The following is a 23,483-nucleotide window of genomic DNA, read 5'->3' as shown; positions in this document are numbered from 1 at the left end:
CATCAGGTTTGTTGCAGTGGCAATCCTTTATGTTTGAATTTGACTAGAAAATCAGTGAAATCCCTTCCAACTCTCACATTCTGACATTCTGTAATATAGATACTTCATTAAAGATCCATAGATACAAATGTAGGTTTTTATCTAATTCTCTTATGATACTGACTGCTATGTTCTGTTTCTTTCTCCTACCTATTCTCACTAGCCTATTCCTCCACCCCTTTCCATGTGGTCCAGGAAACAAGGATATGCTCTGTATCATTTCTTCCTGCTTTCTTCTCTTCCCTAGGGTTTGAGGAGCTGGCCATAGTACTTCCAAACTCTCACACAGAGTGTCCCTTGATATGGATCAGAAGCCCTACCTAAAGAAAGATTCCTACAAAGAAAAAGCTCTGATCATATAGATATTGGTCCAAGAAAGAAATCTTTCAAGTGCTCTTGTTATTCAGTCATTCCAGTCACGTCTTACTCTTCATGACTCCATTTGGGATTTTCTTGGCAAAGATACTGAAGAGGTTTGCCGTTTTCTTCTCCAGCTCATTTTTCAGATGAGGAAACTGAGAGAAACAGGGTTAAGTGACTTGTCCAGCATCACACAGCTAGTAAGTATCTGAGGTTGGATTTGGACTAAGGTCTACCTAACTTCAGGTCCAGTGATTTAATACACTATACCACCTAGATCTAAATTCAAAGGATCTCAGTGTGAATCCTGGCTCTATTATTTACTCCTTTTGTGACTCTAGATAAGTCACTTAACCTCTCTTACAGTGCCACCACTGGCTCATCTTTGCACCCAATGTAGAAATAGAAAATCTAATTCTAATGACATATCATGCATGGGATAGTGAGTGTTTACTTTATATGATGTTTTGCTCCTTCATACACCTAAGACAAATGCCTCACTTGCTTTGCTCTTGTTATCCTCAGTTTCCTCATCTGTAAAATAAGCTGGTTAGAGTTAATAGAAAGTGTGCCATCAGAAGGCCTGATTGTAATCTTGCTTCAGAGACTTACTAGTGTCTGACAGATCATATATTACTTTACCAAGTTACTTCATCTCTCAGACTCCTTCTTATCTGTAAAATGGGGATGATAATGCTTAGATGACCAATATAACTGGGAGGTCATGAGGAAAGCTCACTGAGAACCTTAAAGTTCTATATTAAAGAGAGTTATTGCTATTAGATGACCCATAAGGTCTCTTCCATCTTTATATTCTATGATTTACTCTAAAATTTTAGACCCAGCTCTTCCTCATTCCTCTAGGAGTCTACTAACAAGATACTTCCACTCAGCTCCATGTCTGTTTCACAACATCAAATAAATAAACAGCTAAAAATATGGTCTTGGTCATGAATCATAAATGAGATGGAAAAGGAGTGACTCACAAAAGTTAATTTACTTCCCAGGAGAATCTTCCTGGATGTCCTTTTCTCTGAAAGGTTGGGCATGATGCCAAGATGAACTCTATGACCAGACACTGTGGTACAGTTATCCCACCTGAACATTTTTTCTGCACATTTGTTTCTTCTCTAGCTGCCATACAGAAGTTCCAATAGAGTGATGGGCACTGCACTGCCCCCAAAGTGGCATGATCAGTAAGGAGACATTCCAGCAGGGGGTGCTCTAGGAGACTAGAAGGTCCACAAAAGTGGTTTAGAGCATTGAAAATGGTGGTTGGGGCAGAAAGAAAGGAAGAAAGAAAGAAAGAGAGAGAGAGAGAGAGAGAGAGAGAAAGAAAGAAAGAAAGAAAGAAAGAAAGAAAGGAAGAAAGAAAGGAAGAAAGGAAGAAAGAAAGAAAGAAAGAAAGAAAGAAAGAAAGAAAGAAAGAAAGAAAGAAAGAAAGAAAGAAAGAGAGAAATAGAGAAAGGAAGAAAGAAAGGAAGGAAGGAAGAAAGGAAGAAAGAAAGGAAGAAAGAAAGGAAGAAAGAAAGGAAGAAAGAAAGGAAGAAAGAAAGAAAGAAAGAAAGAAAGAAAGAAAGAAAGAAAGAAAGAAAGAAAGAAAGAAAGAAAGAAGGAAGGAAGGAAGGAAGGAAGGAAGAAAGGAAGGAAGAAAGGAAGAAAGGAAGAAAGAAAGGAAGAAAGGAAGAAAGAAAGAAAGAAAGAAAGAAAGAAAGAAAGAAAGAAAGAAAGAAAGAAAGAAAGAAAGAAAGAAAGAAAGAAAGAAAGAAAGAAAGAAAGAAAATGATGGTCAAGTAATTCAACCAAACCTCACACTTACCCATATGAACATTTTCTTTTCACAGTGAAAATGGGGAAATTTCGCTAGGGCTTCTCTCCTCCAGCACTAATCCTTGGTGAATCTCAAGCCCTTGACACTCTAAATATACAAAGTCTTCCAAAAGTCTTACTTCAGTTTTAAGCTTTAATAGCTGTATAATTCTTCCTTATTTTACTCACTAGGCTTTTGACCTCTCTTTATTTTCCTAGTTCCTCTCCCACAATGTGGTTCAATCTTTCCTATGGCACCGGATTGGAGGATGATCATGGTTTTGAATTCCAAGTGCTGACAATGTTTTTAGGCATCACATTGAAGAGAAAAAGCCTGGCTCTGGCCTAACTTAAACAATCTGCTGATGACTCAAGGAGTTTCTTCTGTTTCCTTTCTCAGGGTCGCCTCCAACAGAGCCAAGTCTTGAGTGGCATTAACTGACTCCTTAGGGAGTGGGCACATTATGCTTCCTCAGGGCCTCCAGAATCAATAACATCCCTTCTCCAGAATTCAAGCATCTCCTCCTTCCATCAGAATGATTCTCCACTGCTTCCCCCCACCCCTGCAACCTTCCCCTTTTATTTTGACAGTGGCTGTGATTTAGGAAATTAGGTTCTTAATTGATTCTGAAGGATGACTCTTGAAAATTAACCCTGCCATCTGGGGAAGCATATCAATGTGCTGTCAGAGTTCCGAATTCCCTTCTGATTCTAGTAACTTCCCCCATTTCTTGTACCTACTATGCCTCTTTCTTACCTTCCCTCCAACCACTCTCCTTTGGCCAGTCTCCCCAACTTGGTCAGTAAATTTTGAACAGCTAGGGAGATGGTGTAGTAGATCACTCGACTACAGACCAGGAGTCAGGAAGATCTGAGTTTGAATTCTGTCTCACTCACTGGCTATATGACCTTATTCAAATCTCTATACCTCATTTTCTCATCTGTAAAATAGGAAGAAGAATAATACTTCCCTCATAGGGTTGTTATGAAGGTCAAATGAGATGATATTTGTAAAGGGTTTTGTAAACCTTAAAGTATTATCAAAATGCTAGCTCTTATTATTCCCCCTACAGAAGTCTTTGCCCTTGGACTAGTCATCAACTAGCTGGTTATTGATTTGGCTGGTGGAATCACTGCACTTACCAGTAATTTAGTAGGACACAGTACCTAACTGAGAAAGGCAAATGTGGGGGTAGTGAGAAACATGTTGAACCATGAGCCAGCCAATCTGGGTTCAACTCCCACCTCTAACACTTAGTAGCTGTGTGACCATAGGCAAGTCACTGATATTTTCTTAGCCTCAGTTTCCTCCTTAGGGATAATTTTCCAAGACTGTAAATTGAAAAACAGGAGTCAATCTGCTGGGAATTTTCTATGCCAGTGAAATCATTGGTCGAGCACGAACAAAAACCAAAAGCATTTGATCTACCTACCTCACAGAGTTATTAGGGAGGAGAGCATTTTGTAAACCTTAAATCACTATATAAATAAGAGACTGTTAACAGGAAACAAAAAAGAGTCTTTTAAAAACTTCATAATGTCTGTCTTTATTTATTCAAAGCTGAAGGGTACCCAGGGATCTGATAACAAAAAATAAATCACTTTAAGGACTATAGTAGACTGAGCAGAGATATCTGAAATGGATCAGATACCAACTCCTGGCAGAGGAGCAGCATAGAAGTGAATGGACCATAGAGTGTTGGCACCTCAGTTTTGGCAACCAGGTATAGTTAGAACATAGATGGTAGAGTAAGAAGTGGACCCTATGAATCCAACCCCCTCATTTTACAAATGTAGCAACTGAGACACAAAGGAGTTAAGCAATTTGTTCAAGGTCTCTCAGGTAGTAAGTGGCAAAGGCAGGATTAGAACCCAGGTTCTCTGATTCCAAAGCTCCTGCATCATGATGAACAGGGCACTGACTTGGAGCCAGCAAGATGTGGGTTCAAATCCCATCTCAAATCCATACCAGCTGGGGCAGCTAGGTGGTGCAGTGGAGGACCTGAGTTCAAATCTGGCCTCAGACACTTGACACTTACTAGCTGTGTGACTCTGGGCAAGTCACAACCCCAATTGTCTCACCAAAAAATTAAATTAAAAATCCATACCAGCTGAAAGACCTTGTGTAAGTCACTTTAGCCTCTTTGGTTCTCAGTTTTCCCATCTTTAAAAAGGAGGTGATAACAGCACCTGCTTACCTTATTGTAAGGAGCAAAGGATAGAAAATTTAGATGTGCCCTAATCCAACCACTTCATTTAACAAATGAAGGATTAGGTCATATCTAAATGAAGTAAGTGAAGCCCAGAAAAGCTGAAGGACTTGCCCAAGGTTACGCAGCTGAAGGTAGGTAGGTGCTTTCATGCTGTGGGTTCCTGAATGAAGTCATGAGAACTCAAGCATAACTACAGGTAGAGCTAATATAGTTTGCAAAGCCTGCGACAATTCACTTTCAGATAAAAGCAACAGGGTCCCGTACTCTTGCCAATCAAATGAGATAAGACATGCAAAGGACTTTGAAAACTTTGAAAAGTTCCATGTAAATGTGAGCTCCTCTTGATGCAGTTATGAGACATTCAATAGGCTATATGTAACAAAAGAACAGTACTGTCAGACTGGTCTTCACTTTCAGTCCTTTTGGGAGATTTTGGGGAGGGGGGAAAGAGAAAGGAGAGAATCCCAGATCTGGACTTTCACTAATGTAAGGAATGCTTCCCACCAATTCAGATTTTCTTAGAATGTCATTTGAGGGTCTGAGATTGAGTTATTGGCTTGTGGTTACATGGCTAGTATGTGTTAAAGGCAGGATTTGAACCCAGGTCTTTCTGACTCCAAACCCTGCTCTCTACCCATTATGCCTAAACCTCCCAAGTATCTGGTTAGTTGGTAAGAATGAAAATCTTTAAACACTGTTTCCAAAACACAAAGAAAACAAACTAAGAAACAAATCATCCTCCCTTTTTCCCATAGTTCACCAAATAACTTGCTTCTTCTCTCTCCCAACTTCTCCTCCTCCCTCTCTCTATAGGGTTACACTTTTTGAAAAAAAAAAATCTCACATCATTGTTATCTAATAAAATCCCTGTTCCATGAGTAAGAGAGAGCTTGGCAATCATTTTCCCACTTGCTGGTCATCTCTTCAGGTTTTGTGAGTTCTCTGAATTCCCCAAAGGTAAGTTAGCCACTTACCTGAGAGACTGTGGAAGGGGACATTGAGAACTGGCCAGGAAGACCCGGGTTCAAAACCCACCTATGATACTTTCTGGCTGTGTGACCTTGGGTAAATCACCCAACATTTCAGAACTCTAGGCAAAGCTTTAAGTCTGTGAGTTATAGAGAAGGTGCCATTCTGCCTTGGTAAAGGGAATTTCTTTGCCTATTTTGTTGATCGCTGTTGTTAAGTCATGTCCAACTCTTTATGACCCCATTTGGAGTTCTTTTGGCAAAGATACTGGAGTGGTTTGCCATTTCCTTCTCTAGCTCATTTTACAGATGAGGAAACAAAGGCAAACAAGGTTAAATGACTCACCCAGGGTCACACGGCTCATAAGTGTCTGAGGCCAAATTTGAACTCAGGTCTTCCTGACTGTAGAAAGGTTCTATCCATTGCATCACCTAGCTGTTCAGGGAGTTCCCTATACCAAAGAAACAACACATGTTGTCCTTATGTCTAATCACATCTGATCACTTCCAGTTTCTTTTATGCAAAGAAAAGAGTTGGGTTGGGTAAAGTGATATAAAAGGAACCAAGAAACTAAAAATGCATCATTCCCAGTCCTTAAAGGAATCAATAATCTCCATATTTGAATCAGCATCAACTGAAAAATAAACTATTTTTAAGCCTCTTTGTACCTCAACATATGGTGCTAACAATTTTTTTAATGGCTCATCCCACCCCCCGCCCCCACTGCCTCCCCACCATTTTACCTTAGATTTTTTATTTTGGTACAGCTCCATGATTTCCTCAGCATTTGTAAACTCCCTTCATTAATGCAGATCCCCTATAATTTACAGTATTAGAAAATTGCCTAGGCAGAAAATATTGGATGTTGGGGGGTGATGTAGGAAAGCTGGGGTGCTAATCCACTGTCGGTGGAATTGTGAACTGATTCTACCATTCAGGAGAACAATTTGAAACTATGACCATAGGGCTATCAAACTGTGCATACCCTTTGATCCAGCAATACCACTGCTAGGTTTATATCCCAAAGACATCCCCAAAAAGAGAAAAAGACGTATTTGTACAAAAATATTTATAGCACCTCTTTTTGTGGTAGCTAAGAATTGGAAATCAAAGGAATGCCCATCAATTGGGGAATGGCTAAACAAGCTGTGGTATATGATGATGATGGAATATTATTGTGCTATAAGAAATGACAAGCAAGATGATTTCAGAAAGGCCTGGAAAGACTTGTATGAACTGAAGCATAGTGAAGTGAGCAGAACCAAGAGAACACTGTGCACAGAGACAGCAATACTGTTTGATGAAGAACTGTGAATGACTTAACTATTCTCAACAATACAATGATCCAAGACAATCCCAAAGGGCTAATGATGAAACATACTATCTACCTCCAAAGAAAACTGATATTGACTGAATACAGACAGCATGCAGTTTTTCACTTTCATTTTTTTCTTTTATTCAAGTTTTCTTGTACAAAATGACTAAATATGATAATGTTCATGTATAACCCATATGTGATTGCTTACCACCTCAGGGAGGGGGGAGGGGAGGGAGGGAAGGAAGGATAAAAATTGGAACAGTAACCTATAAATAAAAATGTTTATTACTTTTTTTTAAAAAGTTGCCTAGGGCACAGAGAGATTATGTGACAAGAGGGCCCAGTCCTTGAAGCACGTAAAATAGGGTCTGCCTGATACTGACCCCCATGGTTCCCTTCTTTTTTTTTTTTTAAGTGAGGCAATTGGGGTTAAGTGACTTGCCCAGGGTCACACAGCTAGTAAGTGTTAAGTGTCTGAGGCTGGATTTGAACTCAGGTACTCCTGAATCCAGGGCCAGTGCTCTATCCACTGCGCCACCTAGCTGCCCCAGTTCCCTTCTTTAAGAACCAGTATGTGTCATAAGTAGAGCTTGAACCAAGGTTTAAGGAGAACAATATACACAACAACCACAATCATATAAACTAAAAGACCATTAGAATGAAGCCAAATGCTGAGTAATTTTAATGGCCAATCTTGGCCCCAGAGAAAAAGATGAGTAAGGAGTTCTTTTCTTTTCTTTGTTTTTTTTTTTTTTGGTTTGGGTTGGTTTTGGTTTGTTTTTGGTTTTGGTTTTTTGCAGGGCAATGAGGGTTAAGTGACTTGCCCAGGGTCACACATCTAGTAAGTGTCAAGTGTCTGAGGCCAGATTTGAACTCAGGTCCTCCTGAATCCAGGGCTGGTGCTTTATCCACTGTGCCACCTAGTTGCCCCCATCCTTTCTTTTTAATAAAGAGGTGGGTGACCACCGGTGAAGAATGCTGACTACACAGTTAGATGTGGTCTCTGTAACATTTAGCTTTGTTCACCTTTTCTCTTTGTTCCAAGAGAGGAGTCAACATCTGGAAGTATGATGTTTTGGTTAATTTTTGGGTGAGGCAATTGGGGTTAAGTGACTTGCCCAGGGTCACACAGCTAGTAAGTGTTAAGTGTCTGAGGCCGGATTTGAACTCAGGTCCTCCTGACTCCAGGGCCGGTGTTCTATCCACTGTGCCACCTACCTGCCCCTGGAAGTATGATTTTTTAAAAATAAATAAAAAGTATCAGGTTGATAGAGCTAAAGATAGAAGGGACCTCTGAAACTATGTGGTCCAAACCCTTCATTTTACAAATGAGGAAACTGAGGCCCAATGAGGTTAAGAGGCTTGTCCAAGGCCACAGAATTAGCAAGTGTCAGAGGTAGAATTTGAACCAGGTCCTCTGATTCCACTATACCACTGCATGGCTAAAACTTATTTTATAAAAGAAGATCAAAGTGGGGTCACAAGAATGCAAAAGACAAGAAGTCAGGAAACGAGGGCTTCGTTCCTATTCCACCAAATTGCTTAGGTTACTGTCATAAGGTAAAGGCCTTCTGTGTCCTCCAAAAGCTTCCATCTCCTCTGCATAAATAAGATATAATAATCCCAGGTCTTATCTAAATCAGGGTTGGGGAAGCTTTGAGATCACCAACAGGTTGGGCAAATGCTAATCAGTTAGAACTGAACTAGACGTCTGAATGTCACTGAGCAGAGTAAACTACCTTAGCTTTTGGAAAATAGTAATAGGCATATCGTAATAAACCTCCGATTGGAATTATCCCATATTGGCTGTCATTAATGTCCATTAGGTACTGAGGAAATATATATTTCCAGTTTCAAAAAGCAAAGGCTGTTAAAAAATACCAAACAACAAATTGCATCTGCTCTAATAACAAACTTCAGGCTAATTTACTTAATGCTTGCATGGTGCTCCGAAGGAAAGTGTACTTTGTGGAAATGCAAAATGTTATTAAGTTTCAGGAGGATTTTTATGAAATAATTGAATACAAAAATGGAGACTCTATTCAAGGTGTGTTTTGGCTAAAAGGCCCTGGTCCTTGGATCCTTGCAGCCTAATAAATGGAACACATCCTGTTAATGATAAACAAAAGTTAAGAGGGGGAAAACTCCAGGGCCAGGAGTATCTAAAGTCAAACTGACAACCACAGAGATAACACCTTTTGGAGCTGATTGAATTTCATCTTACCACCCCAGTGGTGATCTTTGAAAAGGGCACCTGAGCTGGTAGAGGCCGGCTTTCTTCCCAACTCTTGTTCCATTCTTCTAGGTTTCCCAGGGAGGGGTGGCTTCTCTCGGACCACTCTTTGCCTGAGTAAAAACTATTTCAAGGGGGCAGCTAGGTGGCGCAGTGGATAGAGCACTGGCCCTGGAGTCAGGAGTACCTGGGTTCAAATCCGGCCTCAGACACTTAACACTTACTAGCTGTGTGACCCTGGGCAAGTCACTTAACCCCAATTGCCTCACTTAAAAAAAAAAAAAACTATTTCAAGGACAAGTATCAAGTTGTTCATATAATATGATTTAAGTTTTGTGGAGGAAACCTAATGTGGCCCTGGTAGATGCTATCATTATTCCTTTAGTATAATGGGTCCTGGCCACTGAGTACCCAATGCTCGAGCATGTGAAATAGGTCTGCCTGCTACTGACCCACAAGGTTTATGGTGAAGTTTCACATTCTACAAGACACCTTTCCCTTTTTTTTTTTTTTCAGGGCAATGTGGGTTAGGTGACTTGCCCAGGGTCATACAGCCAGTAAGTATCAAGTGTCTGAGGCCGGATTTGAACTCAGAAACTCCTGAATCCAGGGCCGGTGCTTTATCCACTGCGCCACCTAGCTGCCCCCCACCTTTCCCTTTTCTTAATCTTAGTGCTTTGCCTCTTAGATGATTTCCAATTTACCCTGTCCATTTCTTGTTTGTACAGATAATTGTTTTTTTCTCTCCATCAGACTGGGAGCTTCTTGAGACCAGGGACTGGGTTTTTTGCCTTTCACTATATCCCTGGTGCTTAGTGCAAAGTCTGGCATGTAGAAGGAGAGTAATCAGTGCTTGTTGACTTGATGGGGATGCTTGCGGAGCCTACTTCCTGAAAAGCAGAATGGAAGGCAACTGTGAATAGTGCCTTATTACAACAACACTTCAGAAGTTTCTGGAAATGTTGATTGATTTCATCCAGATGGCTGCCCCATCCACTAATTCAATCCATGATTCCTCCACAATTTAGTGGTAAATCTTCACTTACTATGGTCAAGACACTGAGCTTCTCCAAACCTAGACTGTTCTTCTCATGGCCTGCTCTTGTTGGATTCAAAGCTTTTCCAGCTTGGTCAGGCCTTCCCAGAGTGTACCCTCCACTGTCATAGTCTCTGAAAATCCAGGGTCTCCTCCAAGCCCCAAATGAGGGGGAAAAGGGAGATTCTAGTGGAGGTCTAGCATTATTACATTATAAAAAATTCACATTTCCTTTCATAAGAAATACTCTTAAGAAAACAGATAGAGGAACCAGCCTCTTTCCAAGGCTAGATTGAGTACTACCTCTTCTAAGAAACCATTCTTCATCCCAAAGTTGGTAGTAGATTCCCAAACTTGAATGATCACTTTGTGTTTATTGTCAGGTTTTGGGGGGGTTTTTTGAGACAATCAGGATTAAGTGACTTGCACAGAGCCACACAACTAGTAAGTGTATGAGGTCATATTTGAACTCAGATCTTCCTGATTCCAGGGGTGGTGGTCTAGCCACTGTGCTACCTAGCTGCCCCTATATTGAATATATTTTTATTCATTTATTTATATGCTGTTGTATTCCCCAAATACAATGCTTAGAGTCAGGAAAATCTGGGTTCAAGTCTTGTCTTTGAAACATACTGGGCATGTGACCACAGGCAAGTCCCTCACCCTCTGAGTGACTCAGGAGATTCCTTATGATGATAAATTACAAAGAAGTTACTTGTCTGGATTAGTCAGCCGGACAGTGCAGTGTAAAGGTGTAATGTACCATTATTGTAAATGTACCTGCAATAAGTACAACTATGCCAGGTGTTTACATCTTCTTCCATTATCCTGGGATATGTTTGGTAATGTGGGTTACCCTCTGTCCATCCACTGGGACCTGTGCCGTGGCCACCACTCCAAATACCAATTCTACCTGCACCCATAGATGAAGAATGACCTTGCTTGAACTCTGGCCTGCCTACATCCTCATCTGGAAGCTCTTGCTGCAGTCATTATCTTTCCTTGCTGCTCAGCATGGGCACCTTCCTGGCCACTACAGACCATGGCCCTCCTGTGGTTTCACGGCAACAGCCAATAGCTACAAAAATCAGGAAGTCCAGAAAGTCCACTGTGGCAACTGTTAGCCTAAGATGCTGATGAGCTCATCCCTGGCTTAGTATTGATGGTGTCAATGGAGCCACATCAGTAACAGTGGTCAATAGTACCAGTCTTAGAGGATACACAGGATTAGTGTCAGAAGCAAAGGTCAAACATGGTGCAGTGGAAGGAAAGCTAGATTTGGATGCTGAGAACCTGGGTAACAAATGTTGAAAACTGTCTTTACATGTAACTGGAAAAAAATAAAATACTATTAAGATTGGGGAAAAAATTGCACTGTATCTTACAGTCTGATACATTTTATGGTCCAAAAATAGGCAATAGTGATGAATGTAGATATGTACATTCCAACTTGTATAAATCAATGAACAAGTATTTATTAAGTGCCTACTATTTGCCACACACTATGCGATGTGTATGTAGGTATGCTAGAATGAAACCATTCCTACTAATAGGTAACACTTTCTCTCTCTTCTCTCTCTCTCTCTCTCTCTCTCTCTCTCTCTCTCTCTCTTTCCATGTGTGTATACATACACACACACACACACACACACACACACACACACACACACACAGAGGATGATCTGTGAAAGTTTTGCAGATGAGGTAGAACCTGAGCTGACCCTTGAAGAAAGAAAAGGATTCTAAAGAGTAGAAATGAGCGAGGATGAGAAATGGTCTAAGCAAAGGTTCTAGGGTGAAAAGTGGTGTGCTAAGTTTAGAAAATAGCTAATAGTATGATTTGGTTGGACAAAAAAGGTATGAAAGGTAATAATTGAAAATAAGGCTGGAAAGGTAGTTTGGAGTCAGGCCATGGGGAGCCTTATGGGCAGAAGTATGCATTTTATTCAAAAAGAAATAAGAAGCCCTTAGTAGTTTTCACGAAAAGAATTCAAGCACAATCATAGCTGTGCCTCAGGCCAATTATTTTAGCAACTTAATAGAGAATGGATTGGAGGCTAAAAAGACTGGAGACAAGACCTTTGGAAGTCAATTACAACAGTCCAGGTAAGAGTGATGAAGACCTGAAGGAGGTTGATGGCATTCTGAAGGGGGTTGGGGAGAAGGGGATGAATTTAAGAGATATTGTAGAGATAGAATAAGCAAGACTAGAAACTGACTGCCTATGGAGAGTAAGGAAATGGGAAATGTCAGGGATGACTGAGGTTTCCACCTTGGGAGCCTGTCAGGATAAGAATGCCCTTAAGAAGATCTGTGAAATAGGAACAGGTGTGGGTTTAGATGGGAATAATACTCAGTTCCATTTGGGGGACATGTAGTTTTAGAAATGCCAATGAAATAAGCAGAGACTTCTAACATGAGAGGACCAGTTGATAATGTAAACTTTAGTACCCAGGCAAGTAAAAACCATCTTGAAAGAATACTCAATAGGTTGGAAAATAGATGAACAAATTTGTGAATATGTAATGGAATAATGCATGAATAATGGAATCTGTAATGGAATAGCATAAGAAATTTAAAATACAAAGAACAAAGCAAAATGGGAAGATTTTTATAAATTGATGCAGCATGAAGTAAGCAGGACCAAGAAAATAATATTTAACAAAATGAACAATAAAAGCTTCAAGATCCAAAATAGAGGGGTTGGTCTTAGCAAAGAGGAAAGCCATCTTTTCCTCAGAGACTATTGTTTCTTCCTTACTTTACTTGCTGAGAACACCAAGGGTATTCAAACCTAGCACAATTGGTAACCACAGTATTAAAATTTTGAAGCAAATCTGACTGAATCTTCTGAGTTCTTATCTTAAAGCAATTCTTTTCAAGAAGAGGGAAGGGAATAAACATTTATACAGTACCTACTATGTACCAGGTGCTGGACCAAGCACTTTTTTTCAAATATTATACCATGTGATCCTCACAGTAACCTTTCAAGGTAGGTGCTATTATTACCCCCATTTTACTGTGGAGGAAACAGATAAACAAAGGTTTACTAGGGATACATAGCTCAATCTGAATTTATATGTTTCTGACTTCAGTATTCTATCCACTGTGCCACCCGCTATCTCTAAAAAGCATTTACTAAGTGTGAGGGAAGTGCTACCATGATCCCATTTTACATTTGATGAAGCTGAGACAGAGGTGAAGTGACTTACACAGGGTCATACAGCTACTAAGTGTCAGAGGCCAGATTTGAATTTAGCACTTCCTGACTCCAGGCTCAGAGCTCTATTCACTATATCATCTAGTTACCTCAAGAAGAACCTATTTCAATATGGAAATATAAGGGAAATATAAATAACACTGGTATTAGGGACAGAATCATCTCCTACCTTACAAACTAACCCCTTTAGATCTGGTTCTCTATGTATGGAATTGCTACATTTAGGGTCAGGTTTTGACTCATGCATGAGATAGCCATTTCTATATAATAAACCACGAGGACACCACCATCGAGAGCAAAATGAGTAGAACTAAGAGAACATTGTATACAGTAACAGCAATACTTTTTTAAGAAGAACTTTGAGTAAATAAGTCATTTTGACTACTATAAATACCCAAATTAACTACCAAGGACATATGAAAGAAGATGCTATCTATATCCAGAGAAAAAAAGTGATATATAGAAGTAAGTCTAGAATGATTTTACATATATGTATATATACATGTATACATATTTGTGTCTAATAGTCTCTAGGGTGGGGGAAAAGCAAAAAAGAAATTTACTTTAAAACTTTTTTATATATTTAATTTTTATATTTATACATAATAGATTTCTGGTTTCACGTGCAATCATCTTTTTATTATACTATGTTATGGAAATGCTTGTTTTATTACATAAATTAAAAAGAAAATTAAGAAAAAGAAAAAACCATAAGGACACCACCATCCTCCCAGTCTCCCAGACTTTCATCCTCAATTCCTCTCTCATACTGATGCCACATATCCTGTCTGTTGCCAAGTCTCTTCACGAGATCTCTTATACACTCCCTTCTCTCCATTCTGTCACACTGGTGCAGGCCCTCATCACCTGGACTCTTGTAATACCTTTCTAGTGGGTCTCCCTGCCCCAAGTCTCTCTCTACTCCAATCCGTCCTCCATTCAGGTACCAAAGTGATTTTTCCTGAAGTGCAAATCTGATCAGTTTGTGCCCCTATTAAATAAACTGCAGTAGATCCCTCTTACCTCCAGGATCAAATATAAAATCCTCTGTTTGGCATTTAAAGTCCTTTATAATCTGCTAACCTTCCTACCTTCTTACATTTGCTTCTCCTCCATGTATTCTTTGCACATTATCCGCCATCTTTTAACTCCATGCCCTTTCAGTGGCTGTCTCCCATCCTCTCTTTATCTCCACCCACTGGCTTCATTCAAGACTTGGTTCAGATCCTGTCTTTTTCAGAAAGCCTTTCCCATTCCCCTTCCCTCTAATGCCTCTGATATTATCTTCTACCTACTCTTTATTTACATATTTGTCTATAAATTGCCCTCCTCACACTTTGAATCTTTGTGGACAGCTGTAGAGAAGCTACCCTTATTTGGGACAAGATATTTGATGTGATTGTACCCTCATTGACAAACTCTCCCTCCATTAAGCCATTCAAGAAAGTGGCAAGGTACCCAGGCCAAAGGTCACTATTATAGTGACGCATTCACTATTATAAAGGAATAATTCTATTCCTCACTACATCTCCAAGGAAACAGTGAGGAAGGCAACTCAGATCAATTGAGGCCAGTAGCTGCTTCACCTCACAAGCCATCTGTCCAATATCAACAGCTGCAATGCGGAGCAGTAAAATTCCCTTCTTCCATTTCATAAGGGTGATGATAGAGGAATTTTATGCTATCTCTTTAAGGGAGCCCTCCCTCCATTAGAATGTTAGCTCCTTGAGGCCAAGGGCCATTGGCGGCCTCCCTTTATATCCCTACTGCTTAGCACAGTGCTTGGTACATAGTAAATGCTTGATAAAAAAATTTTTGACTGGCTGTATTCTTCAACAATTCACTCTTGAATACTTGAAGCACCGAAGTACAATTGAGTTTGATAATGTCTTACCAAAAATGTTAATGGGTAGATAAACCAACCTGGAAGGTAGGTATTCAGGTGCTTTGTAGTTGGGGAGCAGTGGGAACAAAAATCTATCCTACTAATTGAATAGACTTAGATACATTTTACACTCCACAATCAGTACACCTCTAGGTCGTAAATAGGCTTAGCCGTGGGCAAAATGTGAAAACATAAAGTCTGGCTTTGGAATTCTTTCTATCTTCTTCCCTTTCCATGCCCCACACTCTTATTCTCCTTCCTGAATTATTCTTGTTTTAAGAAAAATTTCCTTTTAAAAAAAATTATGTGGCCTTATTCTCAACATTTTAATTGACTGGAGGCAAATGGCATAGCTGTCAGGACACCCTCTTGCCTGTTTCTTTTGTGTCCTGCTTTCCTGTGTTTCTTTTTCCTTTATCCCTTACTCCTTATTTTCTCAGACTCTCTACTTCACCTTTTTCTCTCAAATCTCCCATCTACCTTTTTATCACCTCAGAAAGGAGGTGGGATGGAGGGAGGAAGAAGAATAAGAGAAAAGGGGGAAATATGGTTTAGAGTCTCTTGTTGAACCCTAGGTCACTTCAATGCCACAAAAAGGTATAAAAATTGGATTTTAGTGGAAGGTGAGAGGAGTCATTTATCCCAATGTGTTAATGTTAGAAAGTTATGGTTGATAAGTCATTTTAACATCTTTGGGTTTCCATATATTCATTTACAGTGTGAGGGACGGCAATGTGTTCAATCACATTCAACCTGCAAATTATTAAGCACTGACTATATGCAAGATACTGTGACAGCACTAGGAACAGACACAAAGATGAAAATGAAAAGGTCCCATGTAATGGTAAGAGCACGTGGCAAAGAGGCAGGTGATCTCAGTTCAAGCATATGGTCTAGCACTCATTGTGTGTCATTTAGATAAGCCACTGGATCAGGGTCTACCTCTGATGCAGGCTTGCAACAAAGAGTTGTCAATGCTCAAATTCTTCAGTGGTTATAGTTGCTCTAGACCTCATGCAGTTTGCAGTACAGCCCAATAGAAAAGAATTCCCCAGGGATTTAGGTAATGTAGAGAAACACTCATACAAATAGGAAAAGGCCTTAAGTAATCTCTTCTTGTAATTGCATTGATGTGTCATGAAAAGGTCCCACCTAACTCTCCTCTTTCCTGTCAAGACAATCAGCTCTGCATGCCCAGAAAAAAGAGCCAGTTTAGGAACTGTGGGGGCAGTTAGGTGGCTGGACCAGTCTCAAGTCTGGAAGACCTGAGTTCAAATCCAGTCTCAGGCACTTACTAGCTGTGTGACCCTGTTTCCCTCACTTTCCTCATCTGGAAAATGAGCTGGAGAAGGAAATGGCAAACCACTCCAGCATCTTTGCCAAGAAAACTCCAAATGGGGTCATGAGTCATATGCGACTCAGCAACAACCATGTGCTAGGCACTAGGGATACAAGGACAAAAGATTTCAGAGTATCTGGCAAATGTTGCCATTAATTTTCAAAGCATCAGAGAATATTAGAACTAAAAGGAACTACAATTCTAATTCCCACATTCCTAGTTCAGTGAGTTTTCACCACATGTACTTAACTTGATCTTGACCTACTTAGATATGCAGAATGGTACAGTGGAAAATATGCTGGGTATAGTCAGAGGCCCTGAGTTCAAATTCCAGTTTTGCCATTAACTACATGTATGACTTGAGCAAGTCATTTAACCTTTCCTGGTCTCAGTTTCCTTATCTGTAGAATTGAGAGGGTGGGGTTATCTAAGGAACCTCAAAGACCCTTTCCACTCTAAATCTATGGCCACATAATCCTAAGTTAAGTACTTTCCTTTGTATATGTCACTCTGCCAGGCCTTGGAGAGCCAAAGTAAAAAACAACAACAACAACAAAAAAAAACAAACCTAAAATGATGAGTTCTCTCAAAGAGCCAACATTTTACTGCTATAGCTCTATGCTGATAACTCCCAAATTTTTACCCATAGCCCTGATCTCTTGTCCAAAGCCCAGTCTTGTCTTTCTAACTGCACACATGACCTCACCATGCAGGTGCCACCACCTCACACTTAACACAAACTCATTATCTTCCCATTGACAACACACCTCCCTCTTCCTACCAGCTCCTTCCCCAGTTTCCTCATTTCTGCTTTCTAGGTAACAACCCTTGCCATTCTGGGCTCCCACACCCTCACCACCAACCCTGCCCTACTCTGCCCTCCTTATATAAATCAGTTGCCAAAGCCTGCTGATTGATTTTCCCAGGGAGCCATACTTTCCTCTCCTTTCCCATGACTACCACCTTAAACAGAATCCTGGAGCAAGAAGGGACGCATCTAATGAGTCTAATCAAACAAGAATTCCCATTTAACATCTCAAGTGAAAGCATGGAACTTCTACCTGAAGATCTCTGACAATATGGAGCTCATTACATTCTTTTTTTTTTTTTTTTTAGTGAGGCAATTGGGGTTAAGTAACTTGCCCAGGGTCACACAGCTAGTAAGTGCTAAGTGTCTGAGGCCAGATTTGAACTCAGGTACTCCCGAATCCAGGGCCGGTGCTCTATCCACTGTGCCACCTAGCTGCCCCAGCTCATTACATTCTGAATCATCCCATTTAGTCCACTTCTAGACAGCTCTAATTTTTCCTCTTATCCAGCCAAAATCTTCCTCAGTAACAGTCACCTACTTTTGCCCCCCAAGCAAATCAGAATGAGGCAAGTCCCTGTTTTCTTCCACATGAGAATTCTTTAAATACTTGAGGATGGCTATTTTGTTGCTCCCAAGTCTTCTTTTCTCCAGGCTAAACATCGCCAGTCCCTTCAAGTGGTTTTCATATGGCTTATTCATTCATCCTCACACCATCTCCTCCTCACCATGTGGAATTACTAAAGAAGCCTCTTTATTATTTTTCTTCTCCATTCTGTCCCACACATAACTACCAGACTAATCCTCCTAAAACAATACGTTCACCAATGGTCCCTCCTATGCTTAAGAATTAAATTCATTTCAACAAAAATTTCTTAAGTGCCTACTGTGTGGAGAGGCAGCTTGCTATAGCTTTATGACAACAGAAGACCCAGGTTCAAGTCTTATCTCTATCATGTTCCAGTTATATATGACCTTGGATAAGTCATTTCTGAAATAAATGTTGCTTTCTGCAACAGTACCCCCAGGACACTCTTACGTGTTCCAGAGAAGATGACACTCTCCACTGGGGTAAGAAGTTTCCATACCAGAATTTCTCTTTGCTGATGAAATCACAGGGTTAACTCTCCCTCCTCCTTCTACACATACATAGAAACACACACACATTTGCCTATGTGAATATAGTAATATGTATATATGTGTGTATATGCATACATATATGCAAAACATTACACTAGATATTGGCAATAGAAAAACTGGTAAAATATAACAGTCCTTGTTCTCGAGAAGTTTACATTCTTTTTTTTTTAATTAGTGAGGTAAATGGGGTTAAGTGACTTTCCCAGGGTCACACAGCTAGTAAGTGTTAAGTATCTGAGGCCAGATTTGAACTCAGGTACTCCTGACTCCAGGACCAGTGCTCTATTCACTGTGCCACCTAGCTGCCCTGAGAAGTTTACATTCTACAGGGAGGGGTGGGAGGATAAAATATATTACACAGACTAGTAAATGTATAGGATATTCAAAGTAATTTCAAGAGGGATGGAGCAGTGATAACTGGCGATTGATGGCAGGAAAGGCTGCATGTAGGAGGTATCTGGGGTCTGCTTTGAAGAAACTGAGGGATTGGGTAAGGGGAGAGGGTGGCAAATGTATTCCAAAAATGGGAGACCAACTATGCAAAGGAAAGAAGGAGATGAAATGTTACATGGACAGGGACAGAAAAGAAATATGTGTATAAGTGATTCCTATGTGTCAGGTGCTTTTACAAATATTATCTTTTCTGATCATCACAACAATCCTGTGAGGTAGGTACCGTTATTATCCACATTTTAAGGTTGAGAAAACTGAAGCAAATAGAGGTTAAGTGACTTGCCCAGAGTCCCATGGCTGGTAACTGTCCAAGGTCAGATTTGAACTCATGTCTTTCTAACTCCAGGCTCAGCATTGTATTTACTATGCCACTTTGTTGTATAGCTGGGGAACAGCTAGGAGACCAGTTTGACTGAATCAGAAAGCACTTGAAGGGCAATGATATGAAATTCCTGGAAAAGTAGCTAGGACCTTTAATATAGAGAGTGCTAAATGCTAGTCTGAGGTTTTTGTATTTTATCATAGAGGCACTAGGAAGCTACCAAATATTTTAGGAATTTTTTAAAGGACCTATTGTAGCTTCCTTTTAAATACTGGATTAAATCCCAACTCCTAATTTTAGCATTCAGACACCTTTGCCACCTGACACCACCCCTCACTATTCAATTTAAATCTCTCCAACATTAACTATCTGGTCCTGTCTGGTCCACTCTCGATGTCTTCCATGAATACCACAGTCATTCTTGTCTCCATGTTTTTGTTTCTGTTGTTTCACCTGACTGGAATGTCCCACTTCCTGCCAGTCTAGAACCAGTGTTTTTGTTAAGAATTAAATCAAAACTCATTTCTTCCAGGAAGCCTTCACAGACTATCCCTAAACTACAATAGTCTTTCCCTATATATGCATATAGTATATAGAACAGAGGTGGTGTACTTGGGCCAAACCAGATTAAAATGGAATTGGGAAATATTTAACAAAATAAATAAAAATACAACACAATATAGATAATATTAATTTGTGGTTTCCTAAATCAATACACAATCTGTAGGGATCAGTCTCTGTTTGAATTTGACATCACTGATAGAGAACATATATACCTTTGATTATATAGTGCTTAATAATTGTTCTTTAATTATTTTAGATACAAAAATGTATATTTTATGTGTATATGTATGAATGTTTGTGCAGCTATGTGAAGCAATATGGCATAGTGGATAGAGAGTTGGTCTTGGTGTCAGAAAGACCTGGGTTCAAGACTCACCTTCAACAAATACTGATTGTGTAATGTGGGATAAGTCACTCAATGCCCCAGGCATTTAAGTTGCAGAGCAAGTGATCTCTGCATTGGTCATGAGTTTCACCCATACCAATGAATTTGTGTGTGTGTGTGTGTGTGTGTGTGTGTGTGTGTGTGTGTGTGTGTGTGCCTTTTCTCACTAATTCAAGTAAGTTCCTTTAAGGCAGGCACCTAAAAATATCTCCCATCCCCCACCTGCAGGAAGCCTTAGCACAACTGGGCACTTGACAGGTGTTTAGCAAACACCTGTTGAGCACTAAATGACTTTTTTTAAAGGCAGCCAGATTAAAATTCCTACCACACCCTTTTTTTGTCCTCACTTTTCTCTACCTCCCCTTTTATCTATGGTGCAATCGTGGGTATTCATGTACCCACAATGGGGTGGGGTGGGAAGAACATCAAACTTGGAATCAGCAGACTAGGGCTAGAATCCTAGCTTCTGCAGCTCATAGGTAAATAGTCTTAGGAAAATCATTTCACCTCTCTGAGATTCAGTTTCCTGGAGATGATAATTTTGTCTTGCCTAACTCACAGGCAGTCAGTCAATTAATTTATTAAGTGTCTACCATGTGCCAGAAACTGTTCTAAGTACTGACTTGGAATGAGTTTGTAGTGAAGCTCAAATAAAATGACACAAGGGGAAACATTTTCCCATGAAGTAAATCACAAGAAGGGAGTTTAGATACCATCTAATCCACCTACCTCATTTTATAGGCAAGGAAACTGAGACACAGACAGGTGAAATGACTTGAACAGAAAGACAGCTTGTATGTACCTGGATTTCAGGCCAGTTAGTTGGACACCAAATTCCATGCCCTTTCTACTGTGCTACTAAATGTTAGGTATTTTGTTTCTGCATCACTCACAGTAGTGCCTTGCACATAGTAGGTGTTTAATGAATGCTGATTGGATTGGAAATCATGGTAAGTGCTTAATAGATGCTCATTGGATTGGATTGGATTGGACTTAGATTGGAAATCACTGAATACCTTCTGGTGACACTATGGAATCAAACAGAATCGAATGGACATCTTTGTAGTCGCTCCTGTCTAAAAGTAGCCCCTTCTCTTGCCCTCAGTCCTCACTGGTCATTATTTCATTGGAATTTGAACTGGAAGGTGTTCTGACCTGAGAATGTGTCACTTCAAGTGTATATTAGGGAAGCTCCGGAATCCTGATCTCCATCTCTTTCAACCCTTGATTGCCCAAACACATAATAACATTTTTCAGGTATACTCATTACATTGTCTTTTTCATATTTCTAAACTCACATGATGTTCAGCTCCTCACAGCAGAGCCAGAGGCTGCAAAAATAATCATAGATTAGAGCTGGAAAGAACCTAAGGAATTATCTACTTGAACTTCCCTCATTTTATAGATGAGGGAAACTGAGACCCAGAGAAGCTACATAAGTTGCCTAAGGTAACCCAGGGAGCTAGTGGCACATCTAGAAGACCTCTTTCTCGATCAGTTCTTAGGAAGCAAAAACACTGAGAGAAATAGACTTACCCTTACACAGTAGTTCATGCCTGTTCCCAAAAGGTGCTGGCGAGAGGACCCATCCTGATTGCCCAGAGAAGGTGGTGCCTCAGAGGTGGGCAGGATGCAGTTATCCTCAGTCTCCACATCCAGCTGGGGAGATGCAGCAGATGTGGCCCGGGAGATGCTGGCTTCTGGCGAAGTTGGGCTGCTTGGAGCTGCCCCCCGGCTCTCCAAGAGTTTGAGCTTGGGCACCTCTCTGGTCCCCAGGCAAAAGTTTTTCAGTCCCAGTAGGTTTGCTGGATTGGCCAGTCTGAGGCTTGCCATTCGGGGCATCAAAGTGCACAGTGGGGTGGGGTTATCCTGAGCCGCCAAGGTGACATCTTCCCCAGGCAGGTGAACTGGCAGGGGAGAAGAAGGAGAAGTCTGAGGTACACCTTTGACATTGACTGAACCTCCAGAAGATCCTTCGTCTAAGGAAGTGATGGGCTCATTCCGAAAACGGCTATACTTGGCCCTGTGCAGCATCCCGGGGTGTCCAAAGAGTCCTACATACAGTACGCGTCCACTGAGGTTCTCCGGACTGCGTCCTCTCATAGCCTTGGCAGGGCTGAAACAGGATACTGTTGCATAAATTGGCTTCCCCGTCTGGTAGATAAACGATATGGAAATTAAATGCTTCAACACACCATACAATTCAGAGAAAGAAACCTCTCTGATTCTCTCTCTCTCTCTCTCTCTCTCTCTCTCTCTCTCTCTCTCTCTCTCTCTCTCTCTCTCTCTCTCTCTCTCTCTCTCTCTCTCCTTTCAGACTCTCTCCTCAGCATGGAGTTGTGCTCAAGGTGCCCAGATCATCTCTTCCCACACATCTTTAACCCTAGGAGATAACAGCTGATGCAGAAACCAAGTCCCCATCACTGATTTTAGCCAAAGAGCTGCTGTCCCTCCCTGCACTTGCTCCTGCAATAGAATACAGGCATCCTAAACTGCTCTGAGCTTGGGCTTCTTGCCGCTGTTACCAGCTCTCTGAGAAAGCCTTAATGGTGGAGCCCAGACTGCGGTGAAAGCTCACACACACACACACACACACACACACACACACACACACACACACACACACACACAGCCTTCCACACAAAGCAGTGCAAATCAGTCAGCTCATCAGTCCCTCAACGTTTCTAGCCCACTGAAATATTTACTCCCCCCTTCTTGGTCTCTGCACTTTGAAACGCTCCTTGTAGAGCTCCCCAAGGGGAAAAATGAATTGCAGGGTAACCCTTTAATATCCTTTATTCCTTCCAAGAATTTTTTTAATAAAAAATTAAAGCATATGAGCAAAAGTCACTTTGTGCTGAATCAATCTGATCTGATCCCTGCCTTCTCCTGGAAAATCTCATCCTGCAAGTCGTTCAGCCCAGCAATCCAGGAAAAAACTCCTGTGATGCCCAACATTCTTTCCGAGACTTAAGATCCAGCTGTGTTACTCTAAATCCTCACACAGACTCATCAGCGTTCAGGAGACTGCTGCTTCACCTCCCTCGGTCTTGTACTTATCTTCCTTCAGGATCCAGCTCACAGTGGAACGCTGAGATATTAAAAATGATATGGAGAGTGTTGCAATTTTTATGAATGAACTTTCCTGAATGAATTTCTCCCTGTGTGCAAGCTAATAAATCTGTGAATGAAGCTGAGAATAGCTGTAATTGACTGACAGTCCCAGGGGTGTTGGGTTTTCATCCAATCAGAAGACAGCTTGATGACTCATGCACCATAAATATACTAAACTAGTAGCCATGAGAAATAAAGCTTGGAGGGGGGGACGGGGTGGAGTAGAGGGGAGGGAAAGAATAGGAGAGAACAGCTTTTATGTTTTGTGTTATTGAT

At 40.7% G+C, this 23,483-nt stretch overlaps 1 protein-coding gene across 1 annotated transcript in view; it reads right to left on the bottom strand.

The window, feature by feature from the left end:
• Positions 1 to 23,271, bottom strand: part of SHC4 (SHC adaptor protein 4) — a 172,181-nt gene extending 148,910 nt beyond the window's left edge. Inside the window, exons 1-2 of the mRNA XM_043980737.1 lie at positions 23,097 to 23,271; positions 21,630 to 22,247 (exon numbers count right to left, since the gene is read on the bottom strand). Of these exons, the coding sequence (XP_043836672.1) occupies positions 21,630 to 22,196 (567 nt within the window). The 5' untranslated portion in view covers positions 22,197 to 22,247; positions 23,097 to 23,271. The remainder of the gene's footprint in view (positions 1 to 21,629; positions 22,248 to 23,096) is intronic.
• Between the last annotated feature and the right edge of the window lie 212 nt (positions 23,272 to 23,483).

This window comes from Dromiciops gliroides, chromosome 2 (assembly GCF_019393635.1).
Source record: "Dromiciops gliroides isolate mDroGli1 chromosome 2, mDroGli1.pri, whole genome shotgun sequence".
NCBI lineage: Eukaryota > Metazoa > Chordata > Mammalia > Microbiotheria > Microbiotheriidae > Dromiciops > Dromiciops gliroides.
Note: the sequence above shows the minus strand (reverse complement) of the source record. Positions and strands in the feature narration are given on the sequence as shown.